Below are 25,869 nucleotides of genomic sequence, written 5' to 3'. Positions count from 1 at the left end.
CGGCGTGAATAATTAACCCCCGCGCGACCCTTTTTAACTTCAATTAGCCGCGAACGACCCCAAAAGAGTAGACGTGTGCTTTCTTCTCCATCTGTGCGCGCGCGCAAAGAGAGAACGCTCGCTTATTTTTCACTTATTTATGCGCCGCATTTATTGCGAATTTATGGCATGTTAATTTCGTTTGTTTGCTTTTCGCATTCAGTGCACCAGTGACGTCACTTCCAGATCACTTTCCCGGTGTTGATTAATCATTGAAACGGCTTGAATGACGCGTGCTGAATGACGCACTGAATTGGTTTGCAAACAACCTAATTCTAATCGCATCCAAGGGTTTAGTTTACGAGCGGTGCGTTAATACAACGACCTCAAAATCATTAATAACGTGCGCTTTGTGCTGAATTCTGCACACTGCAGCACAGGTATTAATTAATATATCATTGGCCTATGAGAATGACTTTAAATCAAATTTTCATTATCCACGATCGTGTATAATGAGTTTTAAACATTTTTTTGTTTTACGTGCGTTTTGGTTCTGCTTCCCGACTACTCATTATCTTAAGTGTGTTATAAATAATTATCCACGTCAAATTACATCAAACGTCCAATAAATTATGGCCGAAGAGCAGCTCCGGCATTCGTTAACCTCGAAGTCTGTGTGCGTTTTAACGACGACCAAATTAGCCGCTTGATGTTAATATTAAATTGTGTAAACTTTATGCGCCGCGAACGAACGACTCCGCTAATTATCCGCTTAATAATCTTTTAACAATTCGGCAGCAAATTCCGAAAATTCAAGAATCAGATAATTCTAAACACAATAAAATTTTGTACTCGTTTTTTTGTTTTACTTTGTTGGTTGGAGAAAAGAAATTGCTCAAAGTTAATTTGGCATTTCTTTACAACCAGTGCTCGCGCGCGTGTACGCCGGTACAAAACAATAAAACAAAGTGTAATTCTAGCGTAAGCACTGCCGGAAAATGGAATGGAATCGAGCGATAATAAAAGCGCGCGCCGCATGTTTCAGTCATCCGGCCGGAACAATAACTCAAGACTCCGGGAATAAACCGCGCATCTTCGCTTTATGTCTCCGAATAAAAACTCCACACCAACCGGACAATAAAACCGCATATTTCCTAAAAATAATATCAAAATAAACAAAATATTATTAGTATATAACATAGGCAACCAAATTTACATCATATTGAATTATTGGTTGCCTATATTTACAGTATGAGTACAACACTTGTATTTTGTGTTTTACTCTGTAATAGTTTTTGGAATGCAGCAAGAACACTTTATTACACTCGCAACGAGGGTGGAGGCGGTCGAAAACAATAAGAAACCGCCGTGGGAGACGCAATGGTGGCGGTGGCATTGTGGGGTAATAAAAAGTGGCGTATCCACGGCGCGCATTCGCATTCCATTTCCGCTCGCGCGCGCCTTGAATGATTCATGCCCCTCTCTATACACTACACCACCGCTGGTGGCGGTAGTGGTAGCAGGGGGGCGGCAGCCATAAACATAACAATGGCAAGCCAGGGCGGCATAAAACAAAAGCTAACCGCTATTTCTTACTTCAATTTTCTTCGGCCGCGCCGCTCATTGCTATTCCGTCGATGTGCGCCACCCCCGATGCGACGCCGCCGCCGCCATCGATGCAATATTCATGGCGTGCGAAACAGGCGGCAATCTGAGATCCGGGGCTCTTCACTTTTACTGCGCATTCTATTTTTCTAACCAGGTTTTATTTTAAAAACCACAGAAAAAAAAAACAAAAAAAATATTATTATAAAAAATACATGATGGGAATAATAATTTAATATAATAGAATTACTAGTGGGTATATTTTTGATGTTGAGGGTTGATTCTAATGTTGATGTGAAAGTGGTAGAAGCGATGGACGTAGGTAATGGATGTAATGGACGTAATGGACATTTGTTCGCTTCGACTGATGTTACTATCATGGCGCGAGGCATTGCGTTACTCTTTGTCATTTTTTTTTCCTCCTGCAGCCGTGTGCCGCAGTTTAGTAATTGGCGAATGGGCATTAAACAACCGTGGCATGGTCGAGCAGTGTTTTTTCGTCTTTTTCGACGTTTTTTGCGAATATTCGGTGCTAAAATTTATTATTTTCGATTTTTCTTAAAGCCCTATACAATATACACTACCAAAAATAATATCAACAAATAATTTCTTTAAAATTGCTTTATTTTTGACGTTAAACAACAAAAAAACTTTTTTTTTTCCAAAAAAATTTGAACATATTGTATGTTGATTCCTTTTTTTACCTAACAGAACGTTATAAAACAGCTACAATGCGGGAATACAAATCGAGCGGAAGGGCAGGTCGACGCGTAATCAGGTTAGCCGTTGACCGGGGGTGGTATGGGGGTGGTGGTGCGCGCCGGCGAATAAAACAATATCAAAGTTTAGTACTCGGCTCCCTGGTGTACGCCCGACGCTGCTCGGAAAAAGAATAATAGAAACCACTTGCAGCAACAAATGTGGCCGACGCGCATCAACTCGTTTTCCACCCGTGTTTCCACTTTACCACTTTTACGATTTTTTCTGCTCCAACGTTTTCTCTATGTGTGTGGGTATATAGGGGGTGCGTCCCGCTGGGAGCCCAGCGAGCGGATCGTTTCGCTGCAAAACGAGCACGTGGAATCTTTCCAACCATCACCACCACTATAGCCCCACGCCTGAAAGTTACGTCACTCCTGCTCGGGGTGGAAATCACTGGAGAGCGAATGCTTTAAACTTGGTTAAGTGCATTTTAAAAATTGAAGTGCGAACAAATCACACTCACTCTACTTACAAACACGTTACAAGTCATAGAAAGTCTTTCAATAACTAAAAATAAATTTATTACCTTCTAAAACTCAAAAATTAGTTAAAATTTATTTATCAGAGGTGATAATGATTATCTATTCACTGGAAATAAAAAATAACGACGTTTCACATTTTATCGCTGAAAGAAAGCTGTTTCTTGAAAATGTCTGTGCCGCAGAGGGTGGAGGAGCTCTGAGAGGGTGCTCAGGCCAAGTATGCCCATAAAAATTAACCCTATCTCACGCCCGGCACCACTTTGTGCCTGAAACGAGCGCAAATGAGCGCGCAATCGTAAAATTAACAAAGGCACGCTCAAGGGATGACAAGGGGCTCCGGGGGATGTTAATCGTTTAGTATTAATGTTATTTTCTTTCATCGTGAACCGAAAAAAAGAAAAAATATTTTAATGAGAAAATTTCAACGTTTTTTAACATCAAAAACAAAACAAAGACTTAAATTCAATTAAAAATTATTTTTTTGATTAATAATTTATTTTTTATTTTTCCATGACGTAAATTTTAATTTTTTTGAATGTTTATGTAAAAATACAAAAATCATTTGAATTTTGACGCTACATAAATTTTTATGCTTAAATAGTTATTTTTCAATGCATAAATAGACATTTTAGGCATTGCGTCAAATGGAATCGAACCGAAGCAAACCACAGGATTATTTAATAAGCAGCGCGTAATAATAATAATTTCATGGAAGTCATAGGCATGACATAAATACGTAATGCAACATTTTTCAATTTGCAGTGGACGCGGTTAACGCTTTCCGAAATGAATGAGCTATTCGTAATGCGTAATAAATAATAAATCGCAAATAATTGTAAATTGAAAATGCAAAATATCACACAATCACGTGTCATGTTAATCGTAATACTCAATTTTGTATTCCAAATTATTCAACATAATTCAATCACCCACACACATAAAATATGAGGTTATGTGAATTTTTAGTACGTTAATGTGGTTATAGATGTCACTTCTTTATTTTGCATGAGTATAAAGCATATAAAGCAAAAGGGAGGGGGAAATCCGCTCGCGGGTTAAATATTTAATGAAAATTTTTAGTTGATTTTTCCCCTTGGACTTGAAGTCGTCGTTTGGAGTTGTCTACAAACACAAACACAAAACAAAACAAAAAGCAAAGCTATTATGATTATTGTCGGTGCTTGGATTACTTAAAGAGTGGGGGTACGGAGCTGCTGGTGGGTGTAGATGGCGAAGAAAGAAATAAAACGCCACTTCGATTGGCAGGCGAAAAAGAAAGAGGACCGCGTAAAGTAAAGCGGGTTCCCCCTTTTCGGGCCGGTTAAGAGAGTGCTATTCAATTTGTCGTGCTTTGCTAACAGCGCGGCACGCGGCCGGTCAAATCTCCGCCACGCCAATCCGCACCCTTCTGGGCGTGATACCCCACCTACGCTGGACCAATCAACATTGGGTCCTCGGTACAAAATGAAGGTGGGGGTAACGATTCCGCACGAGTCTTTCGACGAAGGTGAGGGATGCCATGGCAACTGAACCGAGGCCAGTCTACGATCGACTGGCGGCGTTAACGCTCGCGCTTATCACACTATCAGTTTTACAATTCCAAACCCACGAAACCAGTGCTTATACCCACAAAAATTTAAAACATAGTGATTGATTGAGGTTAATTAAAAGAGTGTCACCCAAGATGTCGGATCACGAGCTGACCGAAGATGATCATGAGATCAACGTGCTGGATACCGACTCGAGGTTGTCCCACAGCGATAGTGAACCCAGGAGTCACTGTTCATCACCTGATAATGTTGCGTCTTCACAAGCAGCTACCAACACCACACTTCCCTTTAGTATCTCGAATTTGCTAGGGAAGAATTTTGATCAGAAGGCTGGTGAGGTTGGAGTTGATGTGGATGTGGCCCATAGTTTCTATCAACATGCTAGTAGTATGCTACATCAGCGGAGCGCTGCCGCCGCTTTGGGTGGGTTTGTCCCTTCTGGGTTCTATGGTCAAGGAGTACTAAGGGTACCAGCACATCGTCCCCTAGGGGTTCGACAAGTCCCGGAGGTGGTGGAGGTGTTTTTCCTTCACCTTGGAGCACTTTGGGACTTGATCCTGTTCTGCAGAGATCAGCGGCCGCTGCTGCGTTTGCTTCACAAGTTGTTAAGGATAGATTAGCTGGTAAGGAATAATTTAAATTTATTTAAATGAATTTTGATAGATTACTTAAGTAGACTTAAGTAGACTAAGCGGATTAGACCATTATAAATATTAGAGTTGATCATTATAGGTAGGCATTCAACATTTTTTTAAAGAAATCATTAATCATTTAAATAATAATAAAAAAACTGGATTGAAATGAAAGTTTTTTTTTTTTTTGGGTTTTGTATATTTAGGTATTTTATGGAGGTTTTAAGATTGTTGAAAGTAAATTTATTGATTCGGATCGATGGCCGTCTGCGCACGCGCGATAGCCACCAAACAAGTTGTCGTCGACGTTGTTAACATAACCGCGTCGGCAATTAACGACCCACTTAAGCTGATATCAACTAAAAGTCCCTTTACCATCAACATTATAACCATCAATAACATCAAGACTGAAATAAAGACATTTTATACTTTTTCCAAGCATAAAATGCAAAAATATTTTAAAACCGTAAAAAACTTTGCAACTTTTGGGGTGGTTTTTCCCGAGTATCATAACTTGAATTTTAATCGTCCCTACGCAGAGTAAAATTTGAATTGCGGGTACAAGACGTTATATCACGAGCAATCTGCCACGTGTGCGTGCACGCATTCAAGTATGGCCGCCTCGGGGTACACCAAGGGATAATTCACGTTTTAAAAGTTCCAGCGCGGATAAAAAACGTAGAAAATGTGCGGCAGATTTACTTAAGAGTATGAAAAATGTATTGATCTTCTTGAACATCCAAAAATTTTGTGGACACTCTGTATAAACAGTTTGCTAACACGATGGGAAGACTTGGCCGATAAAAAGCATCGTTTGTATCAATTAGGGGTTGCTCTCCTCGTTTATCTGGCAGCCCTAAGACGCAGACGATGTTTTAACACCACCACAGCCTTTTGGAATATTTGTGGTTGTTGTTAAACGTGTCCAAGTTTATTTTAAAAAATTATTTTAAAAATTGAAACTTTTTGATTTTTTAAATTTTTTTTTATTAAAATGATTTTAAACTGTATTGTGAGTAAGAAAACAGTTTGCACGTATTTATTATTGAAGTAATCGTCGGCGAAGTTTTGCGTTTTCAAAATGGACGCGGAAAGTTGTGCCTAGAGGGCTGCAATTACCACAATCATTACCTTTATGAAATCGTTGCAGTTCGCGGGTTAAAACTTGAGTTAAAATGTTGCGTGTTTCGCATTCGTTGATATTATTTTGATTTTTGCAAATTTAAATGGAAAATCATTAATGGTACAATGTATGCAACCAATTCTACATTTTTTTATTTTTATCTATATATATATAAAAATGAATTGCTGTTCGTTAGTCTCGCTAAAACTCGAGAACGGCTGAACGGATTTATCTTATCTTGGTCTTGAATTATTCGTGGAGGTCTAGGGAAGGTTTAAAAGGTGAGAAAAATTGGAATAATTGCCGGGAAAATCCTCAAAACAGCTCTTTTCTATAGAATAAAATTTGACATTGAGATTCAATCATAGTTATAGTTAAATAGTTGAATTCGAGATGGCGCGCTGAAGTGCATTATTGACAAAACTTTATATGCATAATTTCTTTAAATTAAAATTGCTAATCTTATTGATAGAATTGACTCTTACTACGAGTATGTCTAGAACAAGAGAGTAAAATCGAATTACATTTTTATTAAACACTGCCGGAACGAAGTCGCGGGCTACAGCTAGTTTTTTATATTTTTTTAGATGAAATATTTCTTGTTTTTCGTTGATTGTAAGAGTAAAGACTTGAAGACACTTATAATAATAGCCTGTCGGAAATTGTTGGCTAATATCCGATAATGTGGGTAATACACGCCGGGGTCGGGTTGGACGGGTTGCCGTCGGACGTGGCAACATGTGCGCGGGCGCGCGCGTTTCGGGGGTAACATGCAATTTAGGCAATTTGAGACCAATTCGAGAGCAATTCGAAACCCGCCATACGGCTTACACACACATCTACATTAAACGCCGCAAAACGACAAAACCGCCCGGCCTCGCCCTCGCCATATCCCAAAATAAAAGAAAGACAAGCGAATCGAATAAACGACTAGTTTTATATTTATAGCCTTTTGTGGCGCACATTACAAGGGTAGCGCATGCAGCAAATCGGATTTCGTTTACACGCCGGATGTTTTTGTGGTCTCCGATCGGATTTTCGTGAATAAAACCCATAAAAACAACTTTTTCAAATTTCGGAATATTTTTACTCAAAAAAGAAATGAAATAAAGAAAACACGCGCGAGGGTGGGTAGAGAGAGTCAAAAGGGAGCGAAATATATATCGGCGTAAAAGATCAGTGGCATTTATGGGCCGCGCTGCCGCCACCGGCAGCGCCACGCAGACACTAAACTAAGTGAGAATGACAGGTCGTATTCGCTCCGCCGGCGGCAATCATTTTCCACCCCCGCCACCGGGGGCAATCTTCGATATTCGTTTTTAAAACACACGCATGCGGCGCGCAATGATGCGCTATATCTATGCAAATGTACGCGCATTGCCAACCAACATACAGTGTGTCACATCATTTATTTTTATTTATTTTTATATTTTTCTATGAAACACTTGGTATAACCAACATTTAAAGTGTTTTTCGCATGATAAGAGTATGGGTAAAGAAATAGGCATGATGTGGGAGTGGGAATTACACGCATTACGCATAATATACGACCGGGGCATATGCGTTCTATTTGCGCCGCCATTTCACTTACCACAGCGCCATCATTCAATCCGAATGTAACTGCGCCCTCGCTTTGGCATCCACTTTAGTTCAATACACATAAATATAGGTAATAGATATCATAACCTCAATAAAACTAACCTAAAACATGTTTATTAGCAATAAAATTAATGGTTTTGTTATAATAACAGCAAAATAAGATGATATCATCAGAAATGGCAATATTATATGATATTACAAGTAGCGCCATCTATAAATCAATAGTTTTCACTTTTATTACTTCATTATTTGAAAGTAGAATCTCAAAAACAAAATTTATGAAAGAAAAAACACGTAAATTCATCTAATAGACATCATAACCTCAAAAAACCTAACTTAAGTCAATGTTATCAATCCAAATGACACTAAAACTAAATATTACAAGTAGCGCCACCTATAAATCAGTAGTTTATATTTTTATTACTTAATTATTTGAAAGTATAAACTTAAAAACAAATTTTTTGAAAGGAAAAACACAAAAATATGAATTACTGATATTATAACCTCAACAAACTTAACCTAAAACATCCTTAGTTGTAATATATGATGCTATCTAGTAGCGCCATCTATAAATCAATAGTTTTCATTTTTACTACTTAATTATTTGAAAGTTTAAACACAAAAACAAATTTTACAAAAATACACATAAATACAGCTTACAGACATCATAACCTCATAAACCTAACCTAAAAGCAAGATGTTATCAACCCAAATGACACTAAAACTAAATATTACAAGTAGCGCCACCTATAAATCAGTAGTTTACATTTTTACTACATAATTACTATAAACACGAAAACAAATTTCTTTCTACGAAAGGAAGACGTCGATTACAAGTAAAATAAAAGAAAAAAAAAGGCAAAGAAGTAAGTAAGTTACTCGACGGACATAAGTATCTACATAAGTATTATGCGTCCGCTTATCGCCGGGCATATTAATCACGAAGAGGCGCTTTCAGCTATCGCTGGACGTAGGTACCTATACCGCGCGCCTTGGACTTTTAACTTCTTGCATGCTCGACACGTACAAAAATCGCTCTCGAAAAACAAGTCGACGAACAAGACGTCGGCCGGGAGTGTACAATATCTGAAAGATACATGAACGACACCATAAAGCTCTCAGGAACCTCGCGCGGGTTTTTATCGCGACCCTGGACCTAAAAAGTAAAAAGTTTTGATAAGTTTTGAAAATTTAAACGCTAGGCAACTTTTTAAACATGTTTTACTATTGTGTGATGTGTGGTGTGTTGCCTAGCGTAATTAATGCTGTGAAATGTACATATTGCATTTTGTTCAAAATTAATAGTTAATACTATTGCGCACAGTTTAGTCTGCATAAACCAATTTAATCAATACGTAATGATTCGCCACGTGTAATAAATAACTAATTAAAATAATTATCCAACTCTAGGCCAACAAAACGATCATTTAAATATTTAATCTCATTGAAAATGTATAAACCAACGCCATCTATGTATAAAATGTATAAAAATAAGTAAATTTGATTATTTTAGATGGAAACACTCTGTATATTTTGGTATAATCGTAATGTGTCGTGTGGTCGTGGGGAAACGAAATTAAAATTACCCAAACGAACGTCAATTACGTTTAACGTGAAATTTTATTCCTAGTTTAACAACGAGTTTAGCTCTCGCTCCCCCTCCACTTTCCACATAATTTCCTACCCCCACTTATTCACGTACTATGAGTATGAGTGAGCGAACGAGTTTTAATTAGTTCGTCCTGACAATTTTAATAATGGCTAATTCCCCGTGCCTGCGGTCGCAGCCGAGCATTAAAAAACAAATTAATATTTTATCAGCCAAGCACATCTACGACTACACAATGTGTAGATTATCATTTTTATTGTACGATTGCCAAACGTAACAAACATGGCGGTACACACTTTGTAGCGACCATAATCGGATTAATATTACGAGTTGGATATGGGATTTTGATTTTTGTTCTCGTTGTATACTTTTTTTTTTAATGGAGGTTTATAATGAGCAATTATGCCGGTAGCGCGTAATTAGCAATTTAGTTTCATGCGCTCACGGCGCTTGTGTTATTCATTAGTATTGGTTAATTATGCATTAATCTCGCTCGGAACAAAACACCGGCGACGGGAATGCAATTAATGCGCGCGGCGGTTTGTATCTTAATTGAAAATCAACTCAAACAAAATGCGAAATTAAAAAATAAAAATTTTGATTTTTTGCTTTCTGGGTCGCTCTGTATGGATAATTGTCATTTCAAAACCTGCAAAGTGACATCTTCTATTTGTGGAGGCTATGGAGTTTTGAAAATGTATAAAAATGGGGCTGTAGCTCACCCTCCAGGGTGGGAAACGCGGAAAACTCGCACTTCTCACACCCTCGGCGTATTGTTTCAGTTCGGAGCGCTTAAAATATTATTTATTCATTGCCATTACATCGGGCTTCTTGTCGTCGACGTAACGACACCAACAGATGCTACCAACACCCAAAAATACACACTGTATATCACAAAATATAAAAAATAAATTTTTTTTTATCTCAAAAGCAAACAAAAACGACAACAAATTAAATTTAATTAAATAAATTTAAAATTTGTATTTCTTTTGTTTTTATATTCATAAAAAAAACTTAAATAGTATTTTGTTAATTGCCTAATTTCCAAGAACCAATTAAACGTTCGGGTTACTGCATTCCCACACAATTATCATAAGTACCGCCTTTCGAAACGCACATAATAACATTTCGTATACTTAGATAAATAAATAAATCGTTTGTGGAAGTTGCTAATTAACTTTAAAACCAAACGAAAAAAGCACTATGCGATATTCCAGCGCTGAAATATGAACTAATTAATTTCGAGCGGTAAAGCGAGGGTGTAATAACGTTGATAGTTATTAAGTAACATTAAGTAATTATTTAATAGCGCTGCGAAAGGGTATTACACCCTTCGGGGCGGTTTGGCATCGTCGCCAAACTCGGCCAACACATCCCCTTGTGTTAAATGCTGCGGTGGTCCATATTTCCTCGCTAATTGAGTCGTAAAGTTAACTTTACTTAAAACTTGCGCGTAAATATCAAATATTACCTTCATTTTCCATCATTCTCTGTGAGTGAATGTAACTTTAGACTAAGCGTTCAATATTACGTTTTTTTCGTTTGTTTTTTGTGTATACTCGTATTTGTACATTACTGAAGCGCGCATTATGGCATTATGGTCAAGTGTGTAATTAGGGGCCATTTTGAATTTTTAATATGAAAAAACAACGCCGGCCTATCGGAGCGCAGCGGAGCGGCGAAAAAACTATCAATGAGCCGGCAACACGTAAAAACATCATTAAGTTCTTACCTTTGTGTGCTCCTCGATGGATCATTTATTATGTGCACTGTTCACGCACGAATAATAATCCAACATGGCGGCGGTGTAAGTACCTGATGATGAATGATAGAATAATGACTATAACTAATAAATATTTTGTGTGTTTGATCATTTGCTACCGTCGGCCATCTTGGAATACATTTATAAAAGAGAAATCAACATTAAATGTCAATTGTAATTGCAAATCCCTACTAATATTATAAATGCGAAAGTCCTGATGTTTGTTACACATTCACGCAAAATCTACTTAACCGATCATCATGAAAATTTGTACACATATTCTTAGTGGTCCCCGAATGGTTATAGGCTACTTTTTATTTAAGAAAAAAAATTATTTACAAAATAAAATAAAGAAATTGTTTAGCCAATAATACCTCTGCATCTGGCTATTTGACAACTTTAACGCCATCTAGCATTCCAGCAATGAAGCTCAAACCTAAGTACTATAGTACCATCACACTGTATTATCACACTGTATTACCGACAGCTACGTCAACATCAAATCCAATTGACTACACTATGGAGACTGTACACTATACTTCCATAGACTATACTTTCAGCCATTTTAAACTTCCCGCCATTCTACTTCATTGTTACTTCTTCTGTGACTACAGACGCGTACGGAAGCAACTTCATTGATTTCTAATATTTATTTGATGGATTCAACGCGAGCGAAGCCGCGGGATAAAGCTAGTTTACTTATAATTTGATATTTTGAGGTTATATTAGGTTATGTTGATGGTTTCATGCGTTTATCTTGAAATATATTGTAATTAATTCGTCTGAATGTCGTGTCTTGGTAAATTGAAACGTTTTGCATGCTAAATGAACAATCGGAATGTCTGCGGACATTAAAGAGCGCGATTCGCATGCAAAGTGCTCCAACTTCAACTTGCGAAGAGATAACGTTTTCTCGCCTGCATGCACACTTCGTAGTAGTAATATTCATATTGCAAAAATCGTAAAACGTGAAACGCATTAATTATAAACACATTACCGTCGTATCACTAACTATTACTGGATATAAATAACTAAATAAATGTTTTACATACGTTTGGATTTGTTTTTGTAAAGTGTAATTAAGTAATCTGTTGGTAATGTATGTTTTTATTTTTATTTATTTTTGTGTTTTGCTTTTGCAGCGACGTTTCCCATGACGAGACGAATCGGCCATCCGTATCAGAATCGAACGCCGCCGAAGCGAAAGAAGCCGCGCACGTCCTTCACCCGCCTGCAGATCGCCGAGCTGGAGAAGCGGTTTCACAAGCAGAAGTACCTCGCGTCCGCCGAGCGTGCCGCCCTGGCGAAATCGCTCAAGATGACCGACGCGCAGGTGAAGACGTGGTTTCAAAATCGGCGGACAAAATGGAGGTAAGATTTCATATTACATAGGTTATGATTTGTGCCCTAGTACGCATGCGTAGTAGTTACGTTGCGGTTGAAATTCGATCTTAAGCAGTGTGTGGCGATGTCGGTGTGTTGCCTAATCACGTTAAGAGGCAGCGGATTATGTGCTTCTGCTGAGTTGGTGAGTTGTAGGATTGGATTGTTGAGGTTGTTGAGGTGTTCCATGTTGTGTGGAAGCGCCGCAGCGTATTAATTGCTTGTTCGGTAATGGACAAGTTGTGTTGGAACACGGTGCGACGGCCGACGGCCGACGGCAAGCGCTTCGGGAAGTTTTGTTGGTGGTTTTCAACGAGTTATCATCACGTAAAATGTTGGAGTTTAGAAAAAGAAAAAAGAAAATTTTTAGGAAAAAAATTGTTTTTTGGCAAAATTTTGTTATTTTTTGGTCAAATAATTGATTTTTCTTTAAAAAAACATTGAAATTTGATTAAATTTTATATATTTAGCAAAATCTGAAGCTAAAAATTCTTTTTTTCATGCTTTCCAATGAGTTCTCTTTTAGAAAAACGAAAAAAATGGGAAAAAATTTAATTTTTTCAAATTGCTAATTTTTGACATACATAATTGATTTTAGTACAAATACTGCTTCTCCTTCTTTAGATCCTATATTTAATTAGCAAAATCATTTATTACAATTTCATTTTTAATGATTTTCAACGAGTTATCTTTCAAAAAAGAAAAAACACACAAAAAAATCAAAAAATGTTTTTCTTCATAAAAATTGCAATTTTTTGCATAAATAATTAATTTTACTACAAATTCTACTTCTACTTTTATAAATCCTTAAAAATCTTCCTATTTTTCTAAATTTTCATTCAATTAGCAAATTTTTACACAATTTCTTCCCTTCTTGATTAAAATAAATTCAGTGATTCTCCTCCGGCTGCGCCGTTGTTTATCGCCGGGTCTTTCGAAAATCGTGCGCATTCCAATCGGGATTCCGTCGAATCGGTGTGTCGCGCGTTAAAAGGACTTAATAATTTAGTCCAAGACAGTGTCGCGTCGCGCAGACGGCGGGCACTTACTGGAATCTCGGAATTCCTCCTCGGCCCTCGCATTCACATTCACATTCAGAGGTAAAAGAGGTACTAATCAATAAGAATTAAGTACGGCGTATTATGATAACAACGATAAGCACGCTTCAGGAGGCACCATGTGAAATTACCCACACGAATAAAACCGAAACTAAAAGAAAATCGACTTTGGTCTTTAGTAGATTAAGACCGCATGAAAATCTTGTCTTGACTTGAGGGTGAATAAAATGCCAGACGCACGAAACACAGACAACAGACAAAAGTCTCCCTTTTTTTCGAGGACTGAGAGAAGAGCCAATTACGTTAATACTTGTTTTCTGCTGTTGGTGGCGGTGGAGGCGGTGGCGGTGGTGTTGTTACGGCGCTTGTTACGTGTTTATCGAAACGAACGCCGTCGGAAACAATAGCGCGAGTGGAATGAATCGCAATAATGTGAATCGAATATTCGCAAAGTGGGTTCTTCACTAGCGGAAGCACTTTGCACCAGGGAGGCGTGTTGAACAAGCTACAAGCGGATAACAAATTGGAACACAATCGTATTTAACCTACAAAACGGATCAAATTGCTTTCTACATGAAACACACACTTCAAATAAAGCATTTAGATAGCTACTAATGTTTGACTTGCAGTATAAGAACCGAACAACGCTTTTTAAATTATTTTACAAGCTGTGAAAGATTTAGAACAAAATTTCTTCTGGAGAAAAGCAAAATTATTACAAATTTTTACATAATTATTTTTAGTTTTACATTTTTTAAATCAAAATTTTCGTTGAAAAAATAAAATTATTAAAATTTTCGTTATTTTTAGTTTTTAGTTTTAACACTTTTGTTTATTTTTTCGGCATGTACGTATCTGGTACTATGTTGGACTTGCGGTATAAGTACCGAACATAGCATATTTCCTTAATTTTACAAGGTGTGAAACTTTTAGATCAAAATTTTCGTTGGAAACAATAAAATTATTAAAATTTTCACATAATTATTTCAATTTTAACGTTTTAGGCCTCAGAAAAGCATTAATGTTAGTTTTACACATTTGTCGTCATATACGTATATGTTCCTATGTTGGACTTGCGGTATAAGTACCGAACATAGCATATCTTTAATATTTTACAAGGTGTGAACATTTTAAATCAAAATTTTCGCTAGAAAACAATAAAATTATTAAAATTTTCACATAATTATTTCAATTTTAACATTTTAGGCCTCAGAAAAGCATTAATGTTTGTTTTTAAGCTTTAGTAGTCTTATACGTATCTGTTCCTATGTTGGACTTGCGGTATAAGTACCGAACATAGCATATTTCCTAAATTTTACAAGGTGTGAAACTCAAAATTTTCGTTGAAAACAATAAAATTATTTAATATTTTCTCATAATTTCAACACCTTTACCCACAGAAAAAATTAATGTTAGTTTAAAACTGTTTTTGGCAATTATCTTACATTTTGTCGGTTTTAAAATTTATGAAAAGAAATTACCACACGCGCACATGTTGAGAAATGCAAATTTACCTTAAACAAAAAAAAAACTGTTAAAACATCATAATTCGTCAGTTAGCGGAAATGTGTGTCATGTGCGCACGCCGCAAATGAAATAATTACAACGTCACATTGAATAATAATAACGTAATCGCCCCAACATTACCAACATTATTATTGTTCACGATCTGTGGCTTCTTTCGTAAAGTGAAACCCAAAAATTAAGTAATAACTTAAACATAAACATAATAAACATAACCAAACCACACACCAAGTCAACAACAGATCATATATACAAATATTTTATGTAAATTTCAGTAGTTTACTCCTATATCTGATCCTCACTTGGTGACTTGGTGACTTGGTGGATCCAGAGTGCGAACAGCACGTCGGTTTGACACCCGCTCTAAAAGCCCCTCAATTATTCACGCGTGGGCGGCGGGCGGGCGGGCGTGCGGCGGGATGGGGGGCGGCAACAATTCGGCGCCTCAATAATGCAAGACGACACAGGTCTAGTGTTTGCCGGGTTTAAATATTCACCAGGCAGCTATCAGTAGAATAGATACACGCGCATGAGCTGTGACATCGAAGGAAGATATAGGGATGTGTGCGGGATGCAATATGGAGCAGGCTGGAACCGTTATCAACGCGTTCACAGTTCAACACCTTCCCGATATATACCTACCTATCTATTCGACTGGGAACTATGAGACTAGGTTAAACCATTGTTACTATATTATGTTATAAACATACAGAGTGTTTATAGTGAAATTTATATTTATTTGTATATTTGGTTGCCTATATTGGAAGTGGATGTGTTTTGGGTTGCCTATGTTAGAGTGCCTAACGTCATAATTAAAATTATGCAATTAATCGAATTAATTTAGCGCGTGTTGCTGCGTTGCGGCGGCGGCGGTGGCAGAGTAATTTGACAGAGTAGACACGGGAAGTGGGGACGCGCGCGGATGATGGCGGCTAATTTATATTACAGACGGCAAGCGGGCTTTACGGTGGGGCGGCGTGTAAATCATAATTAAAATATCGCGCTGCATGGCGTTGAAGGGATGAAAAGGAAATACCACCATGCAGCGGATTCAGTGGATGTCTAAACTTCCTATCGGGCTTTTCTAATTGAATGTCGGAAATGATTATCGTCACAGATAAATTTGATCTAAAAATAACACTTGGTATAAAACCACAATTTTTTTTTAAATTTTCAAAAAAAGGTGAAATTTTAGCTGATTTTGACTGTAAAATTATTATTTTAGGTATTTATTGAGTTGTGGCTATTGCGCTTGCGCAATAAATAAAATTTTAATTAAAATTTATCAAAAAATATCAAAACACTTTGTATAAAACCGCAATTTCTTTTTAAAAAATTCAAAAAAGTTGAAATTTTAGCTGATTTTGACTGTAAAATCATTATTTTAGGTATTTATTGAGTTGTAGCTATTACGCATGCGCAGTTAATAATATTTTAATTAAAATTTATCAAAAAATATCAAAACACTTTGTATAAAACCGCAATTTCTTTTAAAAATATTCAAAAAAGTTGAAATTTTAGCTGATTTTGACTGTAAAATCATTATTTTAGGTATTTATTGAGTTGTAGCTACTACGCATGCGCAGTTAATAATAATTTAATTAAAATTTATCAAAAATATCAAAACACTTTGTATAAAACCACAATTTCTTTAAAAATCACAAAACTGTTGAAATTTCAACTGCCCCTAGGTGTAAAACCACTCTTTTACTTATTTATCTCCACCTATTGAGCTGTAGCTACTGCGCATGCGCATCAAATAAAACTTTAATTAAAATCCGTTTCTTTTTGCATTCCAGGCGGCAAACGGCAGAAGAACGCGAAGCAGAACGACAAGCCGCCAACAGACTGATGCTCTCCCTACAAGCGGAGGCGTTGAGCAAGGGCTACATGCCCGGCGAGGGTGGGGGCGGTGGTGGCGCCGCCGCCGCCGGCCCGGGCGACACCGCACTCAGCGCCCTCCAGAACCTGCAGCCGTGGGCCGGCCCCTACAGCAATCCGCAGCCACCTCTCGCCGAATCGATCTGCTAATAATAAAAAAATCAACATTTTTAAACAAAAACAAAAATCCAACAAAAAAACGAACAAAAGTAGCTAAAGCTTTAATTTTTATCTGAGGAATTAAAAGTAAAAACAACACACAGAGAATGACTGAGAATGAACAGACAACAGAAGAAAAAAAAAATGTTGGCGAAAAAAAAAAAACATACAGGATGTTCGAAGAAAAAAAAATTGTGAATATTTAATTAATGAATTAGCTCGTAAGCGCTGAGAGGATAAACAAACACACGTGTAAATATAGTTCTTAGTGATGATGATATTTGATAACAGTGATTGTAATGGTAATTACGTTCTAAGTTAAGGCTTTAAAGTTAAGTTAAGTATTCGTAGTCGATAAGTGCGCAACAGTGAATGAGTGAATGGCAACAAGATGGAAGACTGAACGTGACACTTGATAATTATTACCTAACCGAGGAGAGAAACAATCTGTAAAAATATCAGGCTAGGCGCAGCGTGAGGTACTTAATTAATCGTTAATTCAAAAAAACGCATGATTAATAAAATTAATTACACACACACAACACATCAACACACACATTAAACACATAGTGCAATAATTTATTGATCCATGGGACAAAACGGAGAGAATAATGAAGAAAAACACAAATAAAGATAAGACAATTATATACAGTGTGTTTAGAAGAAGAAAAAAACCTTTCCTGACTTTCCCATTGACAAGTAAGTGAATTGGAGCGTATATATTAATTACTGTGTGTTCTTAAAGTAATTACCTATGACTAATTGCATATTTCGATTGACAGATGATGAAATATCCAGGTTTCTATGCGATATTACAATAGGTAAGTGATGTAAATATTTAAAGTGGAAGTTGTGTCTGTGATGCGATAATTCTTCGGCGTATAGAGGGAGAAATATTAGATTAGGTTTTAATCAACGCCCTTCGTGTGCGTGTGCCATTCCACGCCGCCCCTATTCTCTCCACTCCACTTGTATTCCTACATTTGTGAAACGCATAAATAATCAAAGATGGTGCAGGAATATAAACTCCAAACAAAGCGAAACAAATTAACTACGGAAAGATGCACGCAACCAAACGTACACATAGCGTACAAATGTAGGTATGATGCAACCATCATTACTCAAAAGTGACAGTAAGTGGTTAATTCGATTGTTTTTCTATCTGCGAATGAAATGTATGAAATTAAAATACGTATTCCAAGAGTTTAAAATTTTTTTATTAGAATTAATTTTTTTTCGCTTTTACTTGAGTTTTTTTTGTTTTTTTTTTGTTTGTATGTGTTGTAATTTACAATTGTAACGAGGTGTATTTATATCTGCGACAGTAATTGGATTAGCCAGGTTTATGCGCTTCCGATTTTCCAAAGCGCGCAAAGCGCCGCGTGCCAGATAATTATTTATCTCTTTGTTGGGGCGGCGCGCGTTTGTTATGCGCCCGCCCTCGTGTTATGAGCGCAACGCGAAGCGACAAGCCGTTTATAATGCCGAGGGCGCATTCTGTGGGGTCATGAAAATTGAGAAGTAATTGCGCAGAGTGATACAGCACCAGGCCAACCAGCAAAATACACTCGAATTTAATACGTCAGAAGCGTTTAAAAGCAAACGAAAAACAAAAATTAAAAAAAAAAGAATTAATGAATACGATTACGAAATAAATCTCACGAATTAAATATAATTAGAATTATGAACGGTACATAACAAAAACAATAATTTTAGATTTTTACAGTTATTACTTAAGTATCTATACTTATTTACAAGGTTTTTAAGTTTTTTTTGTGCTTCTACCTTGAAAATGTTACTTTTCCTACGGTTTAGGAACATAAAAAGTAGGATTTTAATCACGGATGGCCAAAGCCGTGACTAAAGTACTTTAGTCACAGGGTAGATCATACGCATCACGTCGCTAAACGTTGTTAAACACTCCATTGATTTAATTTCGTAATTTTTTTAAAGTTTTCTGTATTTTTATGAGGTTTTAAAGTACTTTAGTCACGGCCTTGGCTGCCCATGTATAAAATACCACATTTTGTGTCTTAAAACCGTAGAAAAACTTGTGCTTTAAAGAAAAAAAGTAGAAAAACATTATTAAACACTCCATTAAATAAACACTCGTGATTAAAATGCCACTTAGCACACTTGATACTTAATTTCCTTTACCTATTTCAACTTTCATAACAAAACAATACCTTTGATACAAGTATGATTCCAAGTACATAAATCATTTATAATTCAATTGGCATTTAATACGTCAAGTGGCCTCTTTGAGAGTCGCACCACCGTTAGATTTGCGGGGTCGCACCCTCACTCAAACTCTGGACCTCTTCATCCCGTGACAACAAAAAGAGCAAAACGCCAAGGTCACACTTGACTGTGTACAAAACCAGTTGTACTCACCATTGATGCATTGAGTGCACCCCTTCAGGGGTGCAACAATAACAGAATAATAGACTCTCCCGGCCCATGGTACATTATATCGTAATACAGTAATAGAATTGCAATGTTATCTAGTCATCTCCATCAGGTTCATCTCTGTGTGCATTGAAATTTAATTGATCCCCAATGATTCGGAGTGCACCGACGCGTGCGCCTGGAGTATGTCATTTTGATGTGTGCTTTGGGGGTGCGATTCGTACACGGATATTTAATTTCAAAACGGTAATAGATGCAGAAAAGATTGGTCCCTGCTCAGGGTGAGAAAGAATTTAGACTTTGAGTCAGTAAAAGTCATTGATGAGTAACACAGGAAGTGTAAATTATATATCAACTCAATTTTGTCGTTTTTTGGTTTTAAAATCGCAGATAAAACACATATCGGCGTGGTAATTTGTAGGTACTCACTGAGAGCCCTTTTACGAGCATCCCTTTCAGTGTGGCCCTTGTACAGTCATTCATAAATCTAGACTTCTAGACACACACTTGAATGGAACAAAACTCAAAAATCACAAAAACCATCTCTTAACGTGTGTCATTTAAGTGAAGCAGAAAATTGCACTCTACATCCATCAACGCTTTTTCAAATCTTTTCGAAAATCAGTCGTAAAACGTAACTTGTAGTAAGTCCCAACTTGAGAATTGAGAAATTTGTTTTTGAATGACTTCCTTTTTGGTTCTGTGGCCATTGTCATTCGATGTAAGAGTAAGTGAGATGAAGGGACAAGTCAGGTAGTCGCGATTCGAAATTAACGGTCTCGCAGTCTAGACGATTGTCGCGACCACCTACAACGGAAGAAGTGCAGTGCATGGCACACTGCACACAAATGTCAAAACAATAAAATCCACTTTAAGATCACTTCACTTTGTGAAAAACATTCATATCTGGTTGATTTTAATGATCATTTTAGTATATTTAATAGTATTGATTTTAGGTTAGGTGACCTTTATGGGATAAGGGGTAAATTTAAGATATGATGAAGGGGATTTATGGATTCCGGGGGATTTTCAAGGATGTGCACGTCGATAATCGGCTGTCCGTTCACATCGTACATTCAATAAGTCAACTAAGAGTAAGTGGAGATTATCTCTGAGGAGTTTGAGAGTATATTTTAGGTTAGGTTAGGTTATGGGAGGTTATAGAAGGGTAGGTTGAGGTTATGTTAGTTAATAAGTCAAGTATAGTTGATTTTGGTAGAAAATGTAAAGTTTTCTTTGGTTATGCATTACAGGAATCTGTAATTAAGTGTTAGTTGGGTTATCTACATTGCAAAGCACAAAACATTAACCAAACTTTAAAAAAATTATTTAAAAATTGTTATTTTGCAACATAACCTAACTTAACATAATAATATTGCCGTTTTTGATGATTTTATATGATTTTTAAGGTTAGATTAGGTTATGTCAAGTTAAATGAGCTTAAATTAAGTTAAAATAGGTTAGGTTTGTCAATAAGTCAACTATAAGTACTTAAATAATGTTTTTTGATGATTTGCTTTGATTTGACTTATTATTTTGAGGTTAAGTTAAGGTACTCATTTTATTTTGTTGCGGGCGGAAATCCCAACCGCAAATCGTAATTGCAGTGCGTGATTTTTTTGATCGTCATCGATCCCCACAAAAAATGATCCGCCAACACGACACCGAATTAAACAAACACCACAGAGAAGCGACTAAAAGGGACGACGGCCAAATGATAGTAATATCTTCGGGGCAGCACTTCCTCTCTGCGCTATTATTACACGCATTGCACCGACTCAACGCACAGATTTTCGACAAAGGCAAAAAAGGTTTATTTCTTTGTTTTCCTACACCTGCAACCTGCAATTGCGTCAAGTGGCGTGTGGTTTAGTATTTTGATAATTGTCTCTGCTTATATACGAATATAAAAATCATCTTCCGCACGACACAAAGATTTGTCCAGCGGATGTACGAATTAGCAGGTAGAAAATGTTTGCAGTCAAAAATTTAAAAAAATCAAAATTGCAGAAAAAAAAAACAAAAAATAAAAAATAAACGATATCAGTAATCGTGTGAACAGGATGTTAGTCATTTCGTGTTTTTACGTGAAAATAGATTGATTTTCTATTAACCATATTAGATATTGATGGCGAGATTATGAATATTTTTCTCTTCGATCGCATTACCGTAGCGTAAATTATAGCTTGTGGTCGGTTGTATGAGGCTTGTAACGCTGCGTCGATTACGAACCGCCTTTCTCGCATGCGACGAGCTCATTCGCCGCCGAGCGCAATAAATATTGTAATAAAGCGTTATTATGTCATTTGTACTTACAAGTACGCGGAGCGGGGCGGCGCGCGTATACCAATCATGCGGACGGCGGGCGCAACGCATCAAATATGAATGTGTACACGTCGATAACGACTACGGATTGAAGCAACACGCATTCACAACGACGTATTTTATTCAAGTGAGTGGAATTATCGAGTGGGGACGAGACAAAGACATTGCAATCTCAATCAGCGAAGAAAAAATTAATTTATTTTTGCGTTTTGTGGTTTAATAGGCAAAAATTAGAGAAAAATGCATAATCATTAATATTTAGGCTGTAGATTAAGACACTGCGATCAGATCTTATTTATCTCTTTTAGTTTACGAGATATTCGCGATTGAAGAAAATCGTCAAAAATTGCAAAATGTCACTTTTTAGCACTTTCAGTCGCGTTTTTTGACCTTTTACTATTGGAAATATTATTATTTTATATTATTATCAGATAGAGAATTTTCCAATCTATCAGAATCAACAATTCGTTGGTAGCTATCGCTTTTAGTTTAGGAGATATGAATTTTCAAAAATCGTCGAAAAAAAGTATCAAGCACCCCCTTGGCGATTTTTTTCTTAAGAATGAAAATTTTATCTCTCAGATTTACGTTTTAACGAGCCTATCTTATAGAGAATAGTTCGTAGAATAGTCTCTGCGATTTGTACCTATTTTTCTCGTTTAGTTTATGAGATATTCTAAAGAAGTTTTCATTTCAAAAATCACAAAAAACGCGAAATTTTTATCATAGATAATATTAGGTTATGTTACCCTTTTAGGTTATGTTTTGAAACATTTATAAATTGCTTTTTAGCTTGATGTTTTGATATTTTAATGTATTAACAGTTTTCGCGGTAAAAGTACTCAATTAGCCCGCAATTAGCGCCGAAAATACGCGACACTATTCGCTACTTATTGACCTGGCGTGCAATTTTCATCTGTCGCCGCCCGCGCCCTAACCGAATCGCCATCAAAATGCGTGATTTGGATTTTCATTATTTTCCGCTCATTAGCCGTGTCTCTCATTTTCGCCGTGTGGAAGTAGACGTCCAACACTTTGATTACTGCAACACGCTGACACTTTGCAGTTTACAAATGAATTTCGCACCGTGCGAGTAAAATTTAACCAAATTAACGAAAATAATATTTAAGTAAATGTGTCTGTAATTATTTCTGGCTTCGGGGCACACAGTAGGTAATTTTGCGATAATTTGTAACAACAGATGAAATGCGAGACGGCGGACACGTGTGAAGTGCAATTATGTGTATGCAAATTAAGTTAAAAGTAAATTTTCGTAGAAAGTTAAAGTTTACTTTTGTTACGCATTACAGGAATCTGTAATTAAGTGTCAGTTGGGTAATCAACATTACAAAGCACAAAACCATAACCAAACTTTAAAAAAATGTTACAAAGGTTGTTATTATGTAACATAACCTAACCTAACATAATAATATAACCTGGTCAGCCATGTTTGTGCTTCCAACGGAATAAAAAGTGAACAAATGATCATAAAATGCCTAATGACATGTTCATATTCAGCCAATGCTTTTTTCTATTACAACGCAAGTTATAAGTTGAAGTAAGAAATTGTTTTTCTAATTCGAGTGAATCGCCATCGCCATGTTTAACGTCATTATCCCCCGGCAGTTGCGGTAATGGTCGATCGAAGACGCAAGAAAATGCTAAACGCACCTAAACGACTCGGTTGGATTGTTGAATGTTGGATAACAACGACCAATGACGAAGAAATTGATGTTAGCCACTCGTACATAATTGCATATTAATACATACAGTGTGTTTATACTCTTAAAAGCAATTTAAACTTCATTTTTTCTCCCAGCTTATATTTTAACATTAAACACATTGTAGGTGCAAATATGGTTGCCTATCTATGTCTTATACATGGTTATTACATTAACATCACGCATATTGATACATACAGTGTGTTTATACGCATAAAACTTCATTTTTTTAGTTTAAACTTACATTTCCACATTAAACACACTGTAGATGTAATTATGGTTGCCTATCTATGTTTGGTGCTTGCTTATTATATTAATATCATTCGGGGATCATCGGTATGTCATTATAAAAAGCTTTTCGAAAAACAAGCGTCACCAGCCGTGGACTTAAGTACGGTGAGGGCAAATCGAGAAACATTAAGAGATATTAAGGGATATTAAGGGATATTACTAAAGGGTTCAATTTATATAAACGCTAAAAAGTGTCGGACAAAAAAACTCAGCGATATCCTTCATCAAGGACACCTCTACTCCGTGCCCTGAATACAAATCCAATAATGACACATCGCTTAAACCTAATAAATTATTACCAGCGTGGTTTCATTGTTATTATTATTGTTATTGCGACATTTTGATTGGGTTGTTCATTAAGTATTAAATTATCAAAACAAATGCGTTGTTTTTGTATCAAAACAAAAGCCATTCGACTGTTATTGTCATGAAATGATTGCCTTTTGAGCATTTCACGTCTGATCGCAAGAAATAAAGCAGCAAATTGCCCATACGCCGAACGTAATTCGTTGTATATTAATATACCAGCTGGATATCGTAATGGCGGCGCAACAAAAACGACATAACCTCAAATGAAGCCTACGCACGCGTAAAAAACCCAACCGCCGCAAAAGTTTCCGAGCGTCTCTCGCGCGTCTTCCGAGTAATAAAGGCTTAAATATAATGAACGCTGGCTGTGTGCTTGCCGTGATTCGTTTGTCGGCTGTGTGCGCTCCGGCGGCCATTGCTGCATCGCGTTTCAATTGTTTCTTGGTAATGGGCTACGTGATCGCTTGCGCTTAGATTCTTACGTAAAATCGATCAGAGGGACAAATTATACACTCCAGAGTTAACTCTCAAACGAATACTTCTTTGAAATGACAGCAGAAATTCCATTTTGTTGATTGTTGATGAAATGCATTCAATTTTAATATTTTGAGCATGTTATAAAGCATAAAACAATTTTTTTAATTGAAATAATTACTTTTGTGATTAATTAAAGTTAAATTCCGCTGGGTAACGGTGAAATAATTAACTTTTCCGTGCGCTTGTGGAATGTCACTGAATAACTACCGCATTGTGAGGTTAAGTCACATGAATCAACAAATCACTTACTTATTTAGCTTTAGTTTAAATGTAAAACGTGAAACGCTAATGAGAACGCGCGAAATTAAACTGAAATCATTTCCTTTTTGGTTTTAGTTTACTATACAAAGTGTTCGATCATTAAAAGGTTTTACGCGATTACAAGCATTGCTAGTTAGTTGGTTGTTTAGTTAAGGTTTAAGACTATTAAGAGCAGTTGTTACTTAAAGTGCTTTCTTCGATATAGTTCAACGTTGTTACACTAAAAGCCAAATTAATTAACATTAATTTATACCCTTCGATGTAACACGCTATGCAACCCAACATACACGATACCAACCTAAAAATTAGATTTAAATGCTATAAAAATACTTATAAAATAAAAATTAGAGTTTACCGTTGAGTATTAATGAATAATATACGTTTTAAATGTGCAATTACTTAATTGTGTGAATAATTTCGTATGTTTTGCTTGGTTTTTGTGTTTTGGTTTGCAAATTCACTTTGCGCGCACGTAACGAGCGTTGTAACGAGCGTTGTATCCGATGTTGTTAAACGCTAAATACTTCCAGATTAATAATATCAGCACAAAACATGTAAAACGCATTAGCGGCGAGCGTGGCATCGCGACACACTTTTATTTCGTCGTGCTGGTCGCCTGAGACGCGTCCCACGACGCCGGCCACTCGGCGCGCTCCTTCTTGCGCGTAATTAATGCGTTCGAGGCGCGTTTAAATAGTATTAATAGGCAATTGCTTTTAGCATAATCGCGCTGCACTCAGCGCTAAAAACATCATCGTGTTACCTCTAACCACAATCGCTTTGCGATTTCCAGCCCGTAATACAATACAAAGTGTCATCTGTGGTAACCTAACCTAATCTAACAGCTAACCATACTAATCTTTTGTTGTTGTGTTAAGCGAGTTGAACGCAGAATTATTCTGTAAATT

General features: G+C 36.7%; 1 protein-coding gene across 1 annotated transcript; it reads left to right on the top strand.

Moving 5' to 3' along the window:
- The first annotated feature begins 4,383 nt into the window (after positions 1 to 4,383).
- Positions 4,384 to 17,755, top strand: LOC135789583 (T-cell leukemia homeobox protein 2-like). Its single transcript, XM_065299493.1, is given in 4 exon segments — positions 4,384 to 4,866; positions 4,869 to 5,001; positions 12,246 to 12,474; positions 16,868 to 17,755. Coding segments are annotated over 4 exon segments (948 nt in total). The 5' UTR covers positions 4,384 to 4,512; the 3' UTR covers positions 17,100 to 17,755.
- Positions 17,756 to 25,869: the final 8,114 nt, after the last annotated feature.

This window comes from Atheta coriaria, unplaced genomic scaffold, assembly GCF_025399875.1.
Source record: "Atheta coriaria isolate IRGN ID8LTWV9N9 unplaced genomic scaffold, Caltech_Dcor_3.1 hic_scaffold_3_pilon, whole genome shotgun sequence".
Taxonomy (NCBI): Eukaryota; Metazoa; Arthropoda; class Insecta; order Coleoptera; family Staphylinidae; genus Dalotia; species Dalotia coriaria.
This window is presented reverse-complemented; position numbering and strand designations above follow the sequence as displayed.